This window comes from Hippopotamus amphibius, chromosome 5 (assembly GCF_030028045.1).
Source record: "Hippopotamus amphibius kiboko isolate mHipAmp2 chromosome 5, mHipAmp2.hap2, whole genome shotgun sequence".
Lineage (NCBI taxonomy): Eukaryota > Metazoa > Chordata > Mammalia > Artiodactyla > Hippopotamidae > Hippopotamus > Hippopotamus amphibius.
The window spans coordinates 49,015,288-49,033,079 of record NC_080190.1 but is presented as its reverse complement, the minus strand read 5'-3'; the positions used below and the strand labels follow the sequence as shown (position 1 = coordinate 49,033,079).

General features: G+C 37.9%; 1 protein-coding gene across 2 annotated transcripts in view; it reads left to right on the top strand.

Moving 5' to 3' along the window:
- Positions 1-17,792, top strand: part of MARCHF8 (membrane associated ring-CH-type finger 8) — a 116,970-nt gene that overhangs the window by 46,476 nt on the left and 52,702 nt on the right. For both annotated transcript variants that reach the window (XM_057735092.1, XM_057735093.1), the window contains exon 3: positions 12,248-12,427. In XM_057735092.1, coding sequence (XP_057591075.1) covers positions 12,326-12,427 — 102 coding nt within the window. In that variant the 5' untranslated portion in view covers positions 12,248-12,325. The remainder of the gene's footprint in view (positions 1-12,247; positions 12,428-17,792) is intronic.

Here is a 17,792-nt window from a genome sequence, read left to right as displayed (position 1 = left end):
AGGTTTTATTTTTATACTTAGGGATTTTCCTTTGCTTTTTCCTAAAAGATTTTAAAATCCTGTATTGGTATTAGATTTTATCATTTGATTATAGCATCTAATAACATAAATGGTTGATTCTGCAGGTTTTCTTTGGAAACCAGATTCTATTCCTGTGTATTCAGGTGTTACAGTATACTGGAGAATCCCCGTGTGCACTGTGTGCATATCTTGGGTTTCCCACAGGCATGTCAAGCTCAGTGTGCCCTCCCTGAGCCAAGCTCATGGCCAACCCCTCCTGCATCTCCCAGTCCTCTGTGCATTCTGGTCTTGTGAATGCACAGTTAGAAACCAGGGGGCGGTTGAGACCCCTCACCAGATTATGTCAGTCCTCCTTTTTCAAATGGTCTCTCTCCTCCCTCCAAGTTCACTGTTCTAGGTCTGGCCTTGGTCATTCAGTGCTGTGTATTACAACTGGTCTCCTTACTCTTACTGCTCTTCTTCTTTTTGTGTCTGCTAGCTGCTGTTCATAGGCTTCTCATTTCTTATATGAAATGTTCTTCTGATAAAAACAGGCTTAACTTAAAGTTGTTTATTTAGAGTGTCAGTTAGGATACTGTGATTCAACAACTCACAATGGGGAGGAGGAGGGCGCTGCTGGAGCCTGGTACCCTGTGTGCAGGGATGCAGGGAAGCATGCAGACCTGGGATGACCATCTCTAGGGGGGCTGCCACTGACATCTTGTGTCTTCTCCTGGCTGCCTCTTTGTCATCTGTATTTGTCCCCAGCATTGTTGAAATGAACAGAATCCTTCACTTATCTTGACCATCTGGAAAGCACATAGAACAGCTTGATTGTTAAGCTGCTCTGGTCGTCTTCTGGATTGGGCCTTCCTACCTCTCTCCTTATAGGGATAGCATTGTCAGCCTTGCATCTCCTCAGAGTCATGCTGCTAGAGGTCTTAAGTGATCGTCAGAAAGGATCTGAGGTCCCAATTGTGTATATCTTGTGTCAGACTGAGGTGTAGAAGGACAGAAAATAGCACTGGAAAGACAAAGCCAACAAACTGGCCTTTGTGAAGCAGTGAGAGACATCATTGCAGATGCTTGAAAAAGCAGGCTGGAAAATGTGCTGATGCTACGAACCCTGATATTTGTGTAAATGGACATAATCTTATTTGGCTTCACAATAACCCTGTGAACTGAGTAGAAATTATGCCTTTGAAATTCATCAGTGTGCCCAACATTGCGTAGTTAGTATTTAATAGAGTCACTACTTGAGTTTAGGTTTCTGATTGCCAATTTTATATACTTCTGTTACCTTTCTTAAAACCAGAAGAGTGATAGGATAACAGTGCCCATGTCCATGTCATCAGATAAATTAGGTTAGGGATAGCACAAAGGAAAAATTAAAAATTATCTATCTTAATCCATATTAGTTATTTTCATATTTTTCAGCAGCTTTATTGAGGTATAATTCACATCCATTACAATCCACTCATTAAAGGGTACAATTCTATGGCTTTTAGTATACTGAAGAGTTATGCAGCCATTACCATAATAAATTTTAGAATATATTCATTGCCCTAAAAAGAAAACCTTTTAGCCATCACCGCCCCCCTCCCCCCACAATCCCTACCCCAGTCCTTGGCAATCACAAATCAATTTTCTGTCTCTCTAGATTTACCTACTCTGGACATTTCACACAAATGTAATCATACAATATGTGGTCCTTCTTTCATTTTCTGTTTTCAAGGTTCATCCGTGTTGTAGCATGTACCTGTATTTCATTTCTTACCAGCGAAGTTTCTGCTGAAAAATCAGCTGATAGTTTTATGCAGGTTTCCTTGTACATAACTAGTTATTTTTCTCTTGCTGCTTTTAAGATTCTCTCTTTGACATTTTAATTATAATCTGTCTTGGTGTGGATCTCTTAGAGTTCATCTTGTTTGAGACTCTCTTTGCTTCTTGGACCTGGATGTCTGTTTCCTTCCCCAGGTTAGGGAAGTTTTCAGCCATTATTTTCTCAGATATGCTTTCTGTCCCTTTTTCTCTCTTTTCCCTGGGGGACCCATATAATGTGGATGTTAGTGCATTTGATGTTGTCCCACGTGTCCCTTAAACTATCCTCATTTTTAAAAATTGTTTTTTTCTTTTTGCTGTTCTGTTTGTAGATTTCCGCTACGGTGTCTTTCAGGTAGCTATTCTGTTCTTCTGTATCACTTAGGCTGCTATTGATTCCCACTAGTGTGTTTTTCAGTTCATTTGTTATATTCTTCAGCTCTGTGTGTCTCGTTTGGAACTTTCTTATATTTTCTGTCTCTTTGTGGAATTTCTCACTGTATTCCTCCTTTTTTCTCCCAAGTTCAGTGAGCATTTTATGACCATTACTTTGAGCTCTTTATTAGGTAAATTACTTATCTCTATTTCATTAAGGTATTTTTCCTGGGGGTTTTATCTCATTCCTTCATTTGGAACATGTTCCTCATTTTGCTTGACTCTCTGTGTTTCTGTGTATCATGTGAAGCAGCTATCTCACCCTGTCTTGAAGGGGTGGCTTTGTGTGGGAAATGAACCTTATTGTTTAACCTTGCCCTGGTTCTTGGTTGTCTCTTGAACTCTCTTTCCACTTGTTTTAGTCTGTGGAGTCCAGAAACACAGTCCTCCTGTCAGCCTGAGCCTGGTGCTCAAAGAGTGTCCCCTGCGTGGGCTGTGAATGCCTATTGGCTTTGGTGGGGTTGTGCAAGTGGAATGGAGGTGTGTGGCTGCTCACCAGCTGTGTCTGTTGGTGCTGTCGCTTGAGCAGGGCTATTCACACGCCGCTGTTAGCAAGTTAGAATGAGAGTGCAAAAATGGTCCTTGCCAGTGCCAGCAAGGTAGAGGGAGCCTGTAAAAATAGCATCTGCCAGTATTCCATCCCTGGAGAATCCCAGCAGACTTCTGCCCCTTTGGCAGATGCTGTAAGATTAGTAAGTGAATTTCTTTCACATGTGGTCTAAGGTCTTTACAAACTGCTGCTCTTTGCTCTGGGTCCTGGGGCAAGTGGTTCTTTGCACAGGCTATTTAAGAGCAGAGTCTTCATTCCCTACCATCCTGAGTTTCTCCTGAACCTAAGCCCTATTGGTTTTCAAAGCCAGACGTTTTGGGGGCTCTTCTTGCTGATGCAGGACCCAAGGGTTGTGGTGCCTGGTTTGGGTATAAACCCCTTACTCCTCGGGAGGAAGCTCTGTTTATTTATTTGTTTGTTTGTCTATTACTTGATTTTTTGATTGATTTTATTAAGATTTCTCTCCATTGTGGGTCACCATATTGGGAGTGGGGTTTTTGGGGAGAGCATGCCTTTCCTACCCATCTTGATGTGGCCCTTTTATCCTTTGTTGTGGAGCAGCTGTTCAGGTAGTTCTCAGGTTCTTTTCAGAGGGATTTGTTCCCTGTGTAGCTGTGTATTTGTTGTGTCTGTGGGAGGAGGTGAGTTTAGGATCTTCCTATGCTGCCATCTTGAACCCAGTTTTCTTACCATTCCTTTGTAGTAAGTTTTTAAATCAGGAAGTGGGAGTTCTCCAACTTTGTTCTTTTTCAGGATTGTTTTGGGTGTTCTGGGTCCATGTGAATTTTAGGATCAGCTTGTCCAATTTCTGCAAAGAAGTCAGAAGGGTTTTTGATTAGGGTTTTCTTTATCTGTAGATCAATTTTGGGAGAATTGCCATCTTAACAAATTAAGGCTTCTGATCCATGAACATGGTGTATTCATTTCCATACTCTTTTTTTTTTTTTATTATTTTATTTTATTTTTTTGGGGGTACACCAGGTTCAATCAACTGTTTTTATACACATATCCCCATATTCCCTCCCTTCCTTGACGCCCCCCCGCTCGATTCCCCCCCACCCTCCCTGCCCCAGTCCTCTAAGGCATCTTCCATCCTCGAGTTGGACTCCCTTTGTTATACAACAACTTCCCACTGACTATTTTACAGTTGGTAGTATATATATGTCTGTGCTACTCTCTCGCTTCTTCTCAGTTTCCCCTTCACCCCCCGCCCCCTCCCATACCTCGAGTTCTCCAGTCCATTCTCTGTATCTGCTTCCCTGTTCTTGTCACTGAGTTCATCAGTACCATTTTTAGATTCCGTATATGTGAGTTAGCATACAATATTTGTCTTTCTCTTTCTGACTTACTTCACTCTGTATGACAGATTGTAGTTCTATCCACCTCATTACATATAGCTCCATCTCATCCCTTTTTATAGCTGAGTAATATTCCATTGTATATATATGCCACATCTTCTGTATCCATTCATTTGTTGATGGGCATTTAGGTTGCTTCCATGTCCTGGCTATTGTAAAGAGTGCTGCAATAAACATTATGGTACAAGTTTCTTTTGGGATTATGGTTTTCTTTGGGTATATGCCCAGTAGTGGGATTACTGGATCATATGGTAGTTCTATTTGTAGTTTTTTAAGGAACCTCCAAATTGTTTTCCATAGTGGCTGTACCAACTTACAGTCCCACCAACAGTGCAGGAGAGTTCCCTTTTCTGCACACCCTCTCCAACATTTGTTGTTTCCAGACTTTGTGATGATGGCCATTCTGATTGGTGTGAGGTGATACCTCATTGTGGCTTTGACTTGCATTTCTCTGATGATTAGTGATGTTGAGCATCTTTTCATGTGTTTGTTGGCCATCTGTATGTCTTCTTTGGAGAAATGTCTATTTAGGTCTTCTGCCCATTTGTGGATTGGGTTATTTGCTTTTTTGGTATGAAGCTGCATGAGCTGCTTGTAGATTTTGGAGGTTAATCCTTTGTCTGTTGTTTCATAGGCAATTATTTTTTCCCATTCTGAGGGTTGCCTTTTAGTCTTGTTTATGGTTTCTTTTGCTGTGCAAAAGCTTTTAAGTTTCATGAGGTCCCATTCGTTTATTCTTGATTTTATTTCCATGATTCTAGGAGGTGGGTCAAAAAGGATGTTGCTTTGATGTATGTCAAAGAGTGTTCTGCCTATGTTTTCCTCTAGGAGTTTTATAGTGTCTGGCCTTACATGTAGGTCTTTAATCCATTTGGAGTTTATTTTTGTGTATGGTGTTAGGAAGTGTTCTAATTTCATTCTTTTACATGTTGCTGTCCAATTTTCCCAGCACCACTTATTGAAGAGGCTGTCTTTTTTCCATTGTATACTCGTGCCTCCTTTGTCAAAGATAAGGTGCCCATATGTGTTTGGGCTTACTTCTGAGTTCTCTATTCTGTTCCATTGATCTTCCTTTCTATTTTTGTGCCAGTACCATACTGTCTTGATCACTATGGCCTTGTAGTATAGTTTGAAGTCAGGAAGCCTGATTCCACCAACTCCATTTTTCCTTCTCAAGATTGCTTTGGCTATTCGGGGTCTTTTGCGTTTCCATACAAATCGTAAGATTTCTTGCTCTAGTTCTGTGAAAAATGCCATTGGTAATCTGATCGGGATTGCATTAAATCTGTAAATTGCTTTGGGTAGTACAGTCATTTTCACGATGTTGATTCTTCCAATCCAGGAACATGGTATGTCCCTCCATCTGTTTATGTCATCTTTGATTTCTTTCATCAATGTCTTAAAGTTTTCTGCATACAGATCTTTTGCCTCCTTAGGCAGGTTTATTCCTAGGTATTTGATTCTTTTTGTTGCAATGGTGAATGGGAGAGTTTCCTTAATTTCTCTTTCTGCTCTTCCGTTGTTAGTGTATAGGAATGCAAGAGATTTCTGCACATTAATTTTGTATCCTGCTACTTTACTAAACTCATCAATGAGTGCTAGCAGTTTTCTGGTAGAGTCTTTAGGGTTTTCTATATATAGTATCATGTCATCTGCAAAGAGTGATAATTTTACTTCTTCTTTTCCAATTTGGATTCCTTTAATTTCTTTTTCTTCTCTGATTGCTGTGGCTAACACTTCCAAAACTATGTTGAATAACAGTGGTGAGAGTGGACACCCTTGTCTTGTTCCTGTTCTTAGAGGGAATTCTTCCAGTTTTTCTCCATTGAGAACAATGTTGGCTTTTGGTTTGTCATATATGGCTTTTATTATGTTGAGGTAATTTCCTTCTATGCCCATTTTCTGGAGAGCTTTTATCATAAATGGATGTTGAACTTTGTCCAAAGCTTTTTCTGCATCTATTGAAATGATCATATGGTTTTTATCCTTCAATTTGTTGATATGATGTATCACGTTGATTGATTTGCGTATATTGAAGAATCCTTGCATCCCAGGGATAAACCCCACTTGATCGTGGTGTATGATTTTTTTAATGTGCTGTTGCAGTCTGTTAGCTAGTATTTTGTTGAGGATTTTTGCATCTATATTCATCAGTGATATTGGTCTGTAGTTTTCTTTTTTTGTGACATCTTTGCCTGGTTTTGGTATCAGGGTGATGGTAGCCTCATAGAATGAGTTTGGGAGTGTTCCGCCTTCTGCAATATTTTGGAAGAGTTTGAGAAGGATAGGTGTTAACTCTTCTCGAAATGTTTGATAGAATTCGCCTGTGAATCCATCTGGTCCTGGGCTTTTGTGTGTTGGGAGATTTTTAATCACTGCCTCAATTTCCATACTTGTGATTGGTCTGTTCATGGTTTCTATTTCTTCCTGGTTCAGTCTTGGAAGATTGTATTTTTCTAAGAATGTATCCATTTCTTCCAGGTTATCCAATTGATTGGCATATAGTTGCTTGTAGTAGTCGCTCATGATGTTTTGTATTTCTGAGGTGTCCGTTGTGACTTCTCCTTTTTCATTTCTAATTCTGTTGATTTGCATCTTCTCCCTTTTTTTCTTGATGAGTCTGGCTAATGGTTTATCAATTTTGTTAATCTTCTCAAAGAACCAGCTTTTAGTTTTATTTATTTTTCTTATGGTTTCTTTCCTTTCTTTTTCATTTATTTCTGCTCTGATCTTTACGATTTCTTTCCTTCTGCTCACTTTGGGGTTTCTTTGTTCTTCTTTCTCTAGTTGTTTGAGGTGTAAGGTTAGGTTGTTTATTCGATCATTTTCTTCTTTCTTAAGGTAGGACTGTATTGCTATAAACTTCCCTCTTAGAACTGCTTTTGCTGCGTCCCATAGGTTTTGGGTTGTTGTGTTTTCGTTGTCATTTGTTTCTAGATATTTTTTGATTTCCTCTTTGATTTCTGTAGTGATTCCTTGGTTGTTTAAGAGTGAATTGTTTAGCCTCCATGTGTTTGTATTTTTTGCAGTTTTTTTCCTGTAATTGATATCTAGTCTCATGGCGTTGTGGTCTGAGAAGATGCTTGATATGATTTCAATTTTCTTGAATTTGCTGAGGTTTGATTTGTGACCCAAGATGTGATCTATCCTGGAAAATGTTCCGTGTGCACTTGAGAAGAAAGTGTAGTCTGTCGTTTTTGGATGGAATGTCCTATAAATATCAATTAAGTCGAGATGGTCTAATGTGTCATTTAAAGCTTGTGTGTCTTTATTTCTTTTCTGTTTGGATGATCTGTCCATTGATGTAAGTGGGGTGTTCAAGTCTCCCACTATTATTGTGTTCCTGTCGATGTCCCCTTTTATAGCTGTTAGCATTTGCCTTATGTATTGAGGTGCTCCTATATTGGGGGCATAGATATTTACCATTGTGATATGTTCTTCTTGAATGGATCCCTTGATCGTTATGTAGTGTCCTTCCTTGTCTCTTTTAATAGTCTTTACTTTCAAGTCTAATGTGTCTGATATGAGTATTGCTACTCCAGCTTTCTTTTGACTTCCATTTGCATGGAATATCTTTTTCCATCCCTTCACTTTCAGTCTATATGTATCCCTTGGTCTGAAGTGGGTTTCTTGTAGGCAGCATATAGAAGGGTCTTGTTTTTGTATCCATTCAGCCAGTCTGTGTCTTTTGGTTGCAGCATTTAATCCATTGACATTTAAAGTGATTATTGACATGTGTGTTCCAATTACCATTTTCTTAATTGTTTTGGGTTTGTATTTGTAGGTGTTTTCCTTTTCTTGTGTTTCCTACTTAGAGAAGTTCCTTTAGCACTTGTTGTAAGGCTGGTTTGGTGGTGCTGAATTCTCTTAACTTTTGCTTGTCTGGAAAGCTTTTGATTTCTCCCTCAAATCTGAATGAGCTTCTTGCTGGGTAGAGTATTCTTGGCTGTAGGTTTCTCTCTTTCAGGACTTTCAGTATATCCTGCCATTCCCTTCTGGCCTGCAGAGTTTCTGTAGAAAGGTCAGCTGTTATCCTGATGGGTTTTCCCTTATATGTTGTTTGTTGCTTTTCTCTTGCTGCTTTTAATATTTTTTCTTTGTGTTGAATTGTCGTTAGTTTGATTAATATGTGTCTTGGTGTATTTCTCCTTGGGTTTATTCTGTATGGGACTCTCTGTGCTTCTTGGACTTGGTTCATTATTTCCTTTCCCATGTTGGGGAAGTTTTCCACTAGAACCTCTTCAAATATTTTCTCAGACCCTTTCTTGTTTTCTTCTTCTTCTGGGATGCCTATAATTCGAATGTTGGTACGTTTAAGGTTATCACTGAGGTCTCTGAGGCTGTCTTCTAGTCTTTTTATTTTTTTATCTTTTTCCTGCTCTGTGGCGTTTATTTCTCCCATTCTATCTTCCAACTCACTTATTCGTTCTTCTGCCTCAGTCATTCTGCTGGTTAGAGCATCTAGAGTATTTTTAATTTCAGTTATTTTGTTATCCATTGCTGTTTGTTTTTCTGAGTTCTTATGAACTGTTTCTTGTACTTTCTCTAATATGTTATCGAGATTTTGTATCATTTTTACTATCATTACTCTAAATTCTTTTTCAGGCATTTTTCCTATTTCCTCCTCATTTATTTGGTCTTGTGGGTTTTTTTCCTGCTCCTTTGCCTGCATGGTATTTCTTTGTTTCCTCATGGTTGTCCAAGCTTTTGGGGTTGCTTGTCCTGGTGATAGAGGTGTTTATAGAAGACTGTCCAAGCCTCAGACTAATGTCCAAGTATTGGATTAGACGAATATTCAGTCTAGGAAACACATACATGTATAAGACACACAATTATTGAATCCGTTAGGACATAAGGCTCTAGAAAGACCTGACAGAACCCCAGTGTGCTATCAGATATTCAGAGAGAAACCCAGCAGAAATTGACAACTGAAACAGAACAAATCAGAGACAAAAGCAAAAGCAAACAAACAACAAATAACACCCTACACATACAAACATCAATCCAGGGAGATTTTGTAAGCTAGGATCAAATATAGAAATGAGCTGGAGTACCACCAGAGAGAATGGAGATTCTCAGAATGTAATTAGACAACTGTACTAAGAACTAAGATAAAGACAAAAGCCTAATATTAATACCAAGGCAGTGCATCATCTGGAGAATAGAGCAAGGAGTCTGAGCAGACCGATAGTGTTGCTTATAAGTATGTTAAGATAAAATACACTTAAAATGGCTGGAAGAAAGGGGAACAGAAGAGCGTAATGTGGTTGGAAATATGCAAAGAGAAAGAAAGGAATAGAAGTGTATTAAAGAAAGGGATGAAAGGAAAGTATGAAAGATATTTTGTCCGTACTACCAAAAACTTAGCTAGATATAGAAGTATTTAAAAAGGCAAAAAAAAAAAAGAGTAAAAAATATCCTTAAAAAATTATGTTGTAAAACTTGTAGATCCCTTAGGGCTAAGATCGTATTTAATAAATCAAAAAAAAAAAAAAAAAAAAAAAGAGAAAGGAAAAAAAAAAAAAAAAATCCAGAACTGATCCCCGAATGGACCAGTTCAATAGGTATTGATACTACTATTTCTGTTTCCTTAGCGTCTCAGCTGTAAGTGTCCTTCTCCTTGCCTTGGGTTTTTTTTTTGCGTTATTCTGTGACCAGCAGAGGTTCCTTTATTGTTCGTCTGTAAGCCTCGGTGTGTGGTGAGGGAGAGGGTGCAATAGTGGCTCCTTCTCCTGGGAGTGAGTGAGCACTGGCGCACCATTTCCATACTCTTAAACAACCAGTTTTGTCAGTCTAGTTCTTCTAGATGTGGATGTTTGTATTAGATGTGTTGTATTTTGCAAGGTAACATTAGTGGAATTGAAGTTCTCATGCCTGGATTGTCAGGCATAGTGCAGAGGTTTAACTTTTGCTCTTAATTAAGCAGGACTTGGATTGATATAAAACGATACTTGAAAATCATGTAAAGAAAATAGTATGAGTAATACCTGTTTTATGCTTTTCATATGAACCTTCACATACAAAGTGGTATGATTTGTTTTGTAGTTTGCCTTTTAAATTATCATTTTTGCCCTAAATATGTCTGACATAGGAGAGGGATTGCTTCAGGAAAACTTTCAGGTCTAGTACCTGGAGATAGGGGTGCCTATCAGAAGAGTAGCTTACATGACTGTAGTGGAGGGAGGTCCTTCAAAACTTTGCAGTAAAATTTAAAACCCTCTCACATTTGTGTTTCTGTGGCATAAATAGTCTTCCCCAGGCTTGTCATGGTCAAGTACCAATGATGTAATAATGACGATTATACCAGAAGCACCAAAGGCAGCTATTGGCATGCTATGTGGTGGGGCTCTGGGCATGGTTAGTTTGACTAAGTATTCTAAGAGGCCACATGGAGTTTGTCATCTCTGACAGAGGACTTTAATGCATTAGTAATGAAAAACGGCTCGCTACTGACTCTTGTGATCTTCCAGAGAGTGTAAGACAGTGCAGCAGTGAGTGAGTGCCTCTTGTCTTACGTAATGTGGACACATATATTCAGACCGTCTGTTTGGGCACAGTGTTCCATCTTGTGTCAGCCTCATCAAAGGCTTGAAATAGAGTAGGTGATGTATAATATCTAGACATTAACATTTTATTTATTATTGAATATAATATCCAGACACTAATATTACCTACTCTGTTTTCCTATTTTATTGCTTCTTGGTGATCACCCACCTATTTTAAAACTAGACTTTTTAAAAACAGGATATTCTTTTAGCTTGTTTTCTCACGTGTATTGATCCTTTCCAGTTTCTTGTTCCTTCCTGTTGCTTGTTGATCAGAGTCCTATGGAAGAAATTGATTTGTGCATCCTGTTGCTCTTCAGTTTGGTTAGTAACGCTGTCAAAGGTGGGATCAGCCACACAAACTATGCCTTTGTTCTAGAGCACAGTTAAGGAAGAGGTGGAGCAAATGGTTGCGCAACAAATGTGAACTTAGGGTTGTCAGGCCCTGTTGTTCACCCTCCTTGTTTACCGCCCTACCTCCAATGCATGTTTAATAAATGAAAATCCCCAAATTAGAGATTCATTCTTTTGGACTAAGGCTTCCATCCTTTGTTAAAATTCAAACAGCATGAAACATTACCTTGTTAAACATTATGGATAGTTTGGATAACTTATATTTAATTGGTTTTGTATACAGAGTTTGACAGATCTCAGTGGGGGCAGAGAGAGAACACACAATTCAGTTACTAGGTACTTTGGAGGAATGTAGGAGAAAACCAGAAAAAAAGTAAGGGCTGCCTGGAATCATGAATATAGCTTATTCGGACACTATTATTTACCTAAGGGCAGCCTTTTATGATCCTAGGAATGTCTGTCCGTCATCTTCCCTAGAGAATTCTTAGAGTAGGGTTAGCAAACTCCAGGCCCATAGGCCAAATCTAGTCTGCCACCTATTTTTGTAAGTAAAGTTTTATTGGAACATAACCATTCTCATTTGCTTACACACTCACTGTGGCTACTTTCATGTTACACTGGCAAAATTGAGTAGTTGTAACATATGTGACCCACAATGTATAAAATATTTACTTCTGGCTCTTACAGGAAAAGTTTCCCAATAACTGGTGTAGAAAGCCTAGACTTTTAGAAGGTTAAGCATGGATCATAGATATCTTAAACCTATTTTAGACTTCTTTAACTTTTAATCTTACCATTATATGGACTCAGGGGTAGTGGTCTTAAGGAAGGAGCACTGCTTATATCAGGATGGATGCTTGTTCAGGAAAAAATGTGTAACTTCAAAAATATTCTTAAAGGATACACTGCTATATTTAAAACCTAAGTAGCCATTGGAAAATTACTATCCGATTATACAGGTACCTGATCCACCAGCCTCTTTCAGGTTGCTCTCATCTTATTACATGAGAAAAATGTTACAGTTCCCCCCAGAGGCATTCATCTGTTATTTTTGAAGACGAAGTCTTTATGTTAGACCTAACTTATTTAAATAAATATGAATATAAATATAAAATGCTAATCTCATTGGAAATTTAAAAAGTGTTTTAGCTCAGTTATGTCTTGTCTTCCCTTCTCTCTCTCAGCTTGAAGTCCATGGCCCAAAATGACTCTACCACTGGAGACTTTCTTCCGTAAAGAGGAAGACCAGACAGGAGGCTGGGATGAGCATGCCACTGCATCAGATCTCTGCCATTCCATCCCAGGATGTCACATCTGCTAGAGTCTACAGAAGTAAAACCAAAGACAAGGAGAGGGAAGAGCAGGTATTAGGGGAATACCCTTCTTAGTTTCATTATTTTTGTTCTTTTCATTCAGTATAGTCTAGAATAAGCTCTGGCAGTCAGATTTTCTCTAATAATAAATTTAAAAAGCATATGGTGTAAACAGTTTTGCTCAGAAGATGTTGTCTTTTTGTAGTTTCTAGTTTTCAGATTTTGCAGTCAACTTATTCTGCCATGGTTATATCATAACTTATTTATTTTCACTGGTTAAGTATTTCTGGTAAATCAATGAGAATAAGTTCTTTGGATTCTCAGAATACGATGCAAAGGATAAATTTATTTGAGCAAAAACATATGCCTTGTATATACTAGTCTCTGCCTGCTGCAAGGGTGTCATAGTTAACATCACAGAGTCTATCTCTGCTCTCTTGATTGGGCCTGGCAACTAAATATGCATTAGAATCTAATAAGATCAGTGGTGGAGGAAGTTCAGGACCACCTAATCCCAACCCAAGGGGTCAGGAATGGCTTCCATGAGAAAATTGACATTTACATGGAGAACCCAAACCTGGAGTTAGCTAGGAGAAAGGTAGAGTGTTCCTGGGACGTGCTGAAAGGCCAAAGGTTAGAGCAAAGTGAATTTGAAGATATTAAAATAGAATAACTGGAACATAAAGGCTGAATAGGTAGTGGTAAGATAGGAGGTTAGAAAAGTTATAGGAGTTACCTTAAGGAGTTTGGATTTATTTTTGCAAAAGCATGAACGATCAGATTTGTGTTCTTAAATCTTTCATCCAGCCTGCAATTTGGAGAATGAATTGAATGGGTGACAGAGAGACCAGTCAGAGAATTATTTAATAGCCTACTTAGGCCAGGTTTGACAAACTTTTTCAGTAAAAGGCCAGATAATGAATATTTTAGACATTGTGGGTCAGACAGTCACATCTCTTCAACTCTGCAATGTAGCATGAAAACAGTCAAAGACAATATGTAAATGAATGGACATGACCGTTGTTCCAATAAAACTTTATTTATAAAAACAAGAAAGTCAGATTTCACCTGTAGGCCGTAGTTTGCTGATCTCTGGCCTAGGGAAAAGTTGATGGTGACTTTGTCTAGGATAGGTGTAGTGGGGATAGAGATTTACAGTATTAATCCAATGGGCTTGATGACTGAATGTGGTGATGCCACAGGGAAGAATCAGAAATGACCCCTACTGTCTTCTTGCCTTTACAATGTGCTTTACAAACATCTGCTCATTAGTTCTTATAGCATTCCTAATTTATAGTTATGCTTTGCCCAAGACTCTAAAGCATCCTTGTTAAATCAGAATTGATGTCTTGTGTGAAGCTGAATCATTAGAGTCGATGGGACACCATTCTTTCTATTATTACATATAGAATAAAGAAAAGATCTGTCATATTTCTTGAAGTACATGGACTATGGAAAATGAAAAGATGCCAGATAAATTGAAAGGATCTCTGTATTTTTAGTTGTGGGTTTTTTTTTTCATTGCTTGTATTGTCAGTCTGCACCCTTTCCATTTTGTTGAGCTCTTAGAGGGAGAAGTGTGGTCAGCATTGGCTGACTGGGGTAGTGGTGGGGCAGATGGTTTCTGGATGTTATATTTTCAGTATTTTAGTTTTTTTTCAACTTGCTGGGGATGGGAAAATATCCCCAAATATCTTTCCCATATTCTGTCAATTTTCATTTGTTATTAGTCTTCATTTAAGGTTCAGTTAAATTAGTAGTCTTTTCTTATAATCCTTCTTGGCCCAAATGGATTTTTAAATACCACTAAGTAGAACATTTCCTTGGTCTAGGGTGTTTGCCGATATCAAGCTGAGGCTGTTAGTTCCCCATTGTAGTGTCGAGTTTGGGTATCAGATGGTGGGAATTTCTTGGCATATATATATGAGGAAGCTGTACATATTTGTTTGGGATAGAGAAAGGAAGATGTCCAACATTTTAGCAAGGAAGAGAGATCTCTTTTGTATAAAACCCTATTGCAGATTTGTTGTAGGTGGATATTCAGTAAACACTTATTGAATGATATGATCTATTTGATGGTATTTTTAAGGTTTAAATAAGTAGTATTAACCAGCTGTTTCATGGAATTGGGGTTTTGCTTGATAGTGGGAAGAAGAACCATCCTGCCACACCTTCGTATGGGGAATAGTTTGAATACATGATTGCAAGTGTGGCAATTCTGGGCATCATGGTGCCAAGGTGAGGTGGGAGGTAGTGGAGGAGCCACTGAGACAGGAGTTTGAAGAGCCCCAGAAGAGTTTTGTTAGCAGCTGGCACAGCCTCTGAAAAATGATTGTTGTAGGTTTCTAGAATCTGACATGTGGCATCAGGATGGGTTTGAAAGGTAATTTTTTGTCCAGTGAAGGCTTTTTTCCTTTATCCAGTTTCCCAGGTGCAGTGAGTTCAAAACAAAATCCTTTGGTACAATTTCTCATCCTCTTGTGCTTGGGAAGGTAGGAGAGGAGGGAAAAAGAAGCTATGCAAAGGCACCCCTTCCTTCCATCCCATCATCCACTGTTCTCAGAACCTGAAAGGTGGTAACCTGAGACAGTCCATTACATCAATAACAATTTTATTCCTTCTCAATCTTGTGAGAAGAAAGGAACATTGCAGTTTACACAGAATCAAATAATGTAACTGTTAACGTGGACACAGTTTTACTTGTGTTTATCAGATGGGAAAGTCTCTCTGTAGCACCCATTGCACTAGCCCATATCTACAATTCTAAGAGTTAATGACTTTTACACTGTCGTTTAAGTGTAAGTCAGTACAGTTGATGAATAAATGAATGAGTTCAGTTTTAATGATATGGGGACTACTGTGGAGGTGAGAGGAATGTTTTGCAATCCATCAAAGGATTCCTCCTGCTGTTGCTTATGAACTGGGTAAATGTTTCTTAAATTTTCTTTTTCTTAGCATTTTATAAGTATTGCTCCATTACCTTTACACTCTGGTCTGCATTTAGAAACCTGATGTTGTGGTTATTTGCATTCTTTCAAAAGAAACATTTTTTTTATAATTTTTTGCAGAATACTCTCTTATGAGGAGTTCTTTGGTTAATGTCTTGCTGTTCTTGGTGGCTTTCTTTGGTTCTTGTGGGGGATATTTGAGCCTTTAAATCTTCTTTCAATTCTGAAACCTTTTCTTCTAGCTTTAATGATGAACTCTAAACTCTGGTTCTCTAAGGGATTACTACTAGAGGTTAAATTTCCATATTCTCTTGGCTATTGTGTATTCTCAGATTCATTCCACCTAGTTCTGTTCTGTGGTCCTTTGGAATTGATATTTTCCAAGTTGCCCAATTTTGCTGACTCTACACTGTTGATTTTTGCTTCTTCCTATGTCCGAGAAGGTTCTTAATTGATCTGTTGCCATCTGGTTGTTTTTTGATTAATTTCTTATCTGGAGTTATTCTGTTTTGTGGTTTGATACATCTCTTTATGTTTTTTGAGATTATTTTTATTTGTTTTTAAATAGTTTTATTAAGGAATAATTGACATACAGTAGACAATACATATTTAAAATATACAGCTTGATAAGTTGTGAAATATATGTATATATACGCTTGAAACTATCTCCACAGTCAAGATTGTAAACATATCCATCACTCCCAAAAGTTTCCTCATGCCTCTTGTAATCCCTCCCTCCCACCCCTCTCCAACCCTTTCCTCAAGGAATCATTGATCTGTTTTCTTTCACTATAGATTGGTTTGCGTTTTCTAGAGTTTTATATAGATGGAATCATACATTATGTATTCTTTTTTATCTAGCTTTTTTCATAGCTTAATTCTCTTGCAGTTCATCCAGATTGTGTGTATCATCAATAGTTTGTTCTTTTTCTTGCTGAGTAGTATGCGTGTATGGACCTACACAGTTTGTTTATCCATTCTCCTATTGATGGACATTTGATTGTTTACAGTTTTTGGCTCTTACAGACAAGATTGCTGTGAATATTCACACGAGCCCTTGTATGGACACGTGTTTCCTTTCCCCTGGGTGAATACATAGGAGTGGGACCATATGTATGTTCTGCTTTTTAAGATAGAAACTGCCAAACTGTTTTTCAAAGTGATTACACTGTTTCACATTCCTACCAGGGGTATGAGGGTTCCAATTTTTCTGTATCTTCACCAGCACTTGGTATGGGTGGTCTTTTTAATTTTAGTCATATAATAAGTTATACTAGTATCTCATGGTGGTTTTAATTTGCATTTCCCTCATGAGTAATAATGTTGAACATCTTTTTATGTGCTTATTTACCATCTGTATGTCTTTTTTTGTTGGGCTCTCTATTCAAATCTTTTGTCCATTTAAAAAAACCTACCAGTTTGTTTTCTTATTAAGTTTTGAGCATTCCCTATATATTCTAGACACAAGTCCTTTATCAGATATATGCTTTACAAGTGTTTACTCCAGAGGTTTGGATTGTCTTTTCATGCTCCTGCTGGTGTCTTTTAAAGACGAAAAACTTTTAATTTTGAAGTCAAATTTATCCATTTTTTTCTTATATGCATTGTACTTTTGGCATTCTATTAAGAAATCTTGGCCTAACCCAAGGTTGCAAAATTTTCTATGTTTTTTTCTAGAAGTTTTATAGTTTTGGTTTTACATGAACATCTGTGGTCTATTTTGAATTAATTTTTGTTGATTGTGTGAAATATATATCCAGTGTCATTTTTTGTTATGTGAATATCTAGTTCTGTCAGTAACATTTGTTAAGTAGATTGTCTTTACTGTATTATCTTAAATCTTTTGCTCATATAGGTGTGTGCTTATTTTTGAAGTCTGTCTTCTGTTCGATTGATCTATTTCCCCATCTTTACATCCACACCCACCTGTCATGTACATTCTAGCTTTATAATAAGTCTTGAAAATCAGACTTTGGCAAACTTGTTTTGCCTATTTTAGGTTTTTTGCACGTCCACATGAATTTAAGAATCAGATTGTCAGTTTCTATACAAAAAAGTCTCCTGGGATTTTTGTTCAGATTGTTGAATCTGTAGTTCATTTTGGGGGAGAACTGACATTTTAACAATATTGAGCCTTGACCCATGAACAAGGTATATCTTAGCTTTAAGTCTTACTTAATTTCTCTCAGCAGTGTTTTATAGATTTCAGTGTATAGGTTTTACACACCTTTTGTCAGATTTATCCCTAAGTACTTTTTATTTTTGATGCTGTTGTAAATGATACTGTTTTTAAATTTTAAATTTTTGTATAACGAAGGGAGTTCAACTGGAGGATGGATGATGCCTTAGAGGATTGGGACGGGGAGGGTGGGGGGGAGTCAAGAGAGGGAGGGAATACGGCGATATTTGTATAAATACAGATGATTGAACTTTGTGTACCTCAAAAACTGGTACAAGAGTGTAATGAA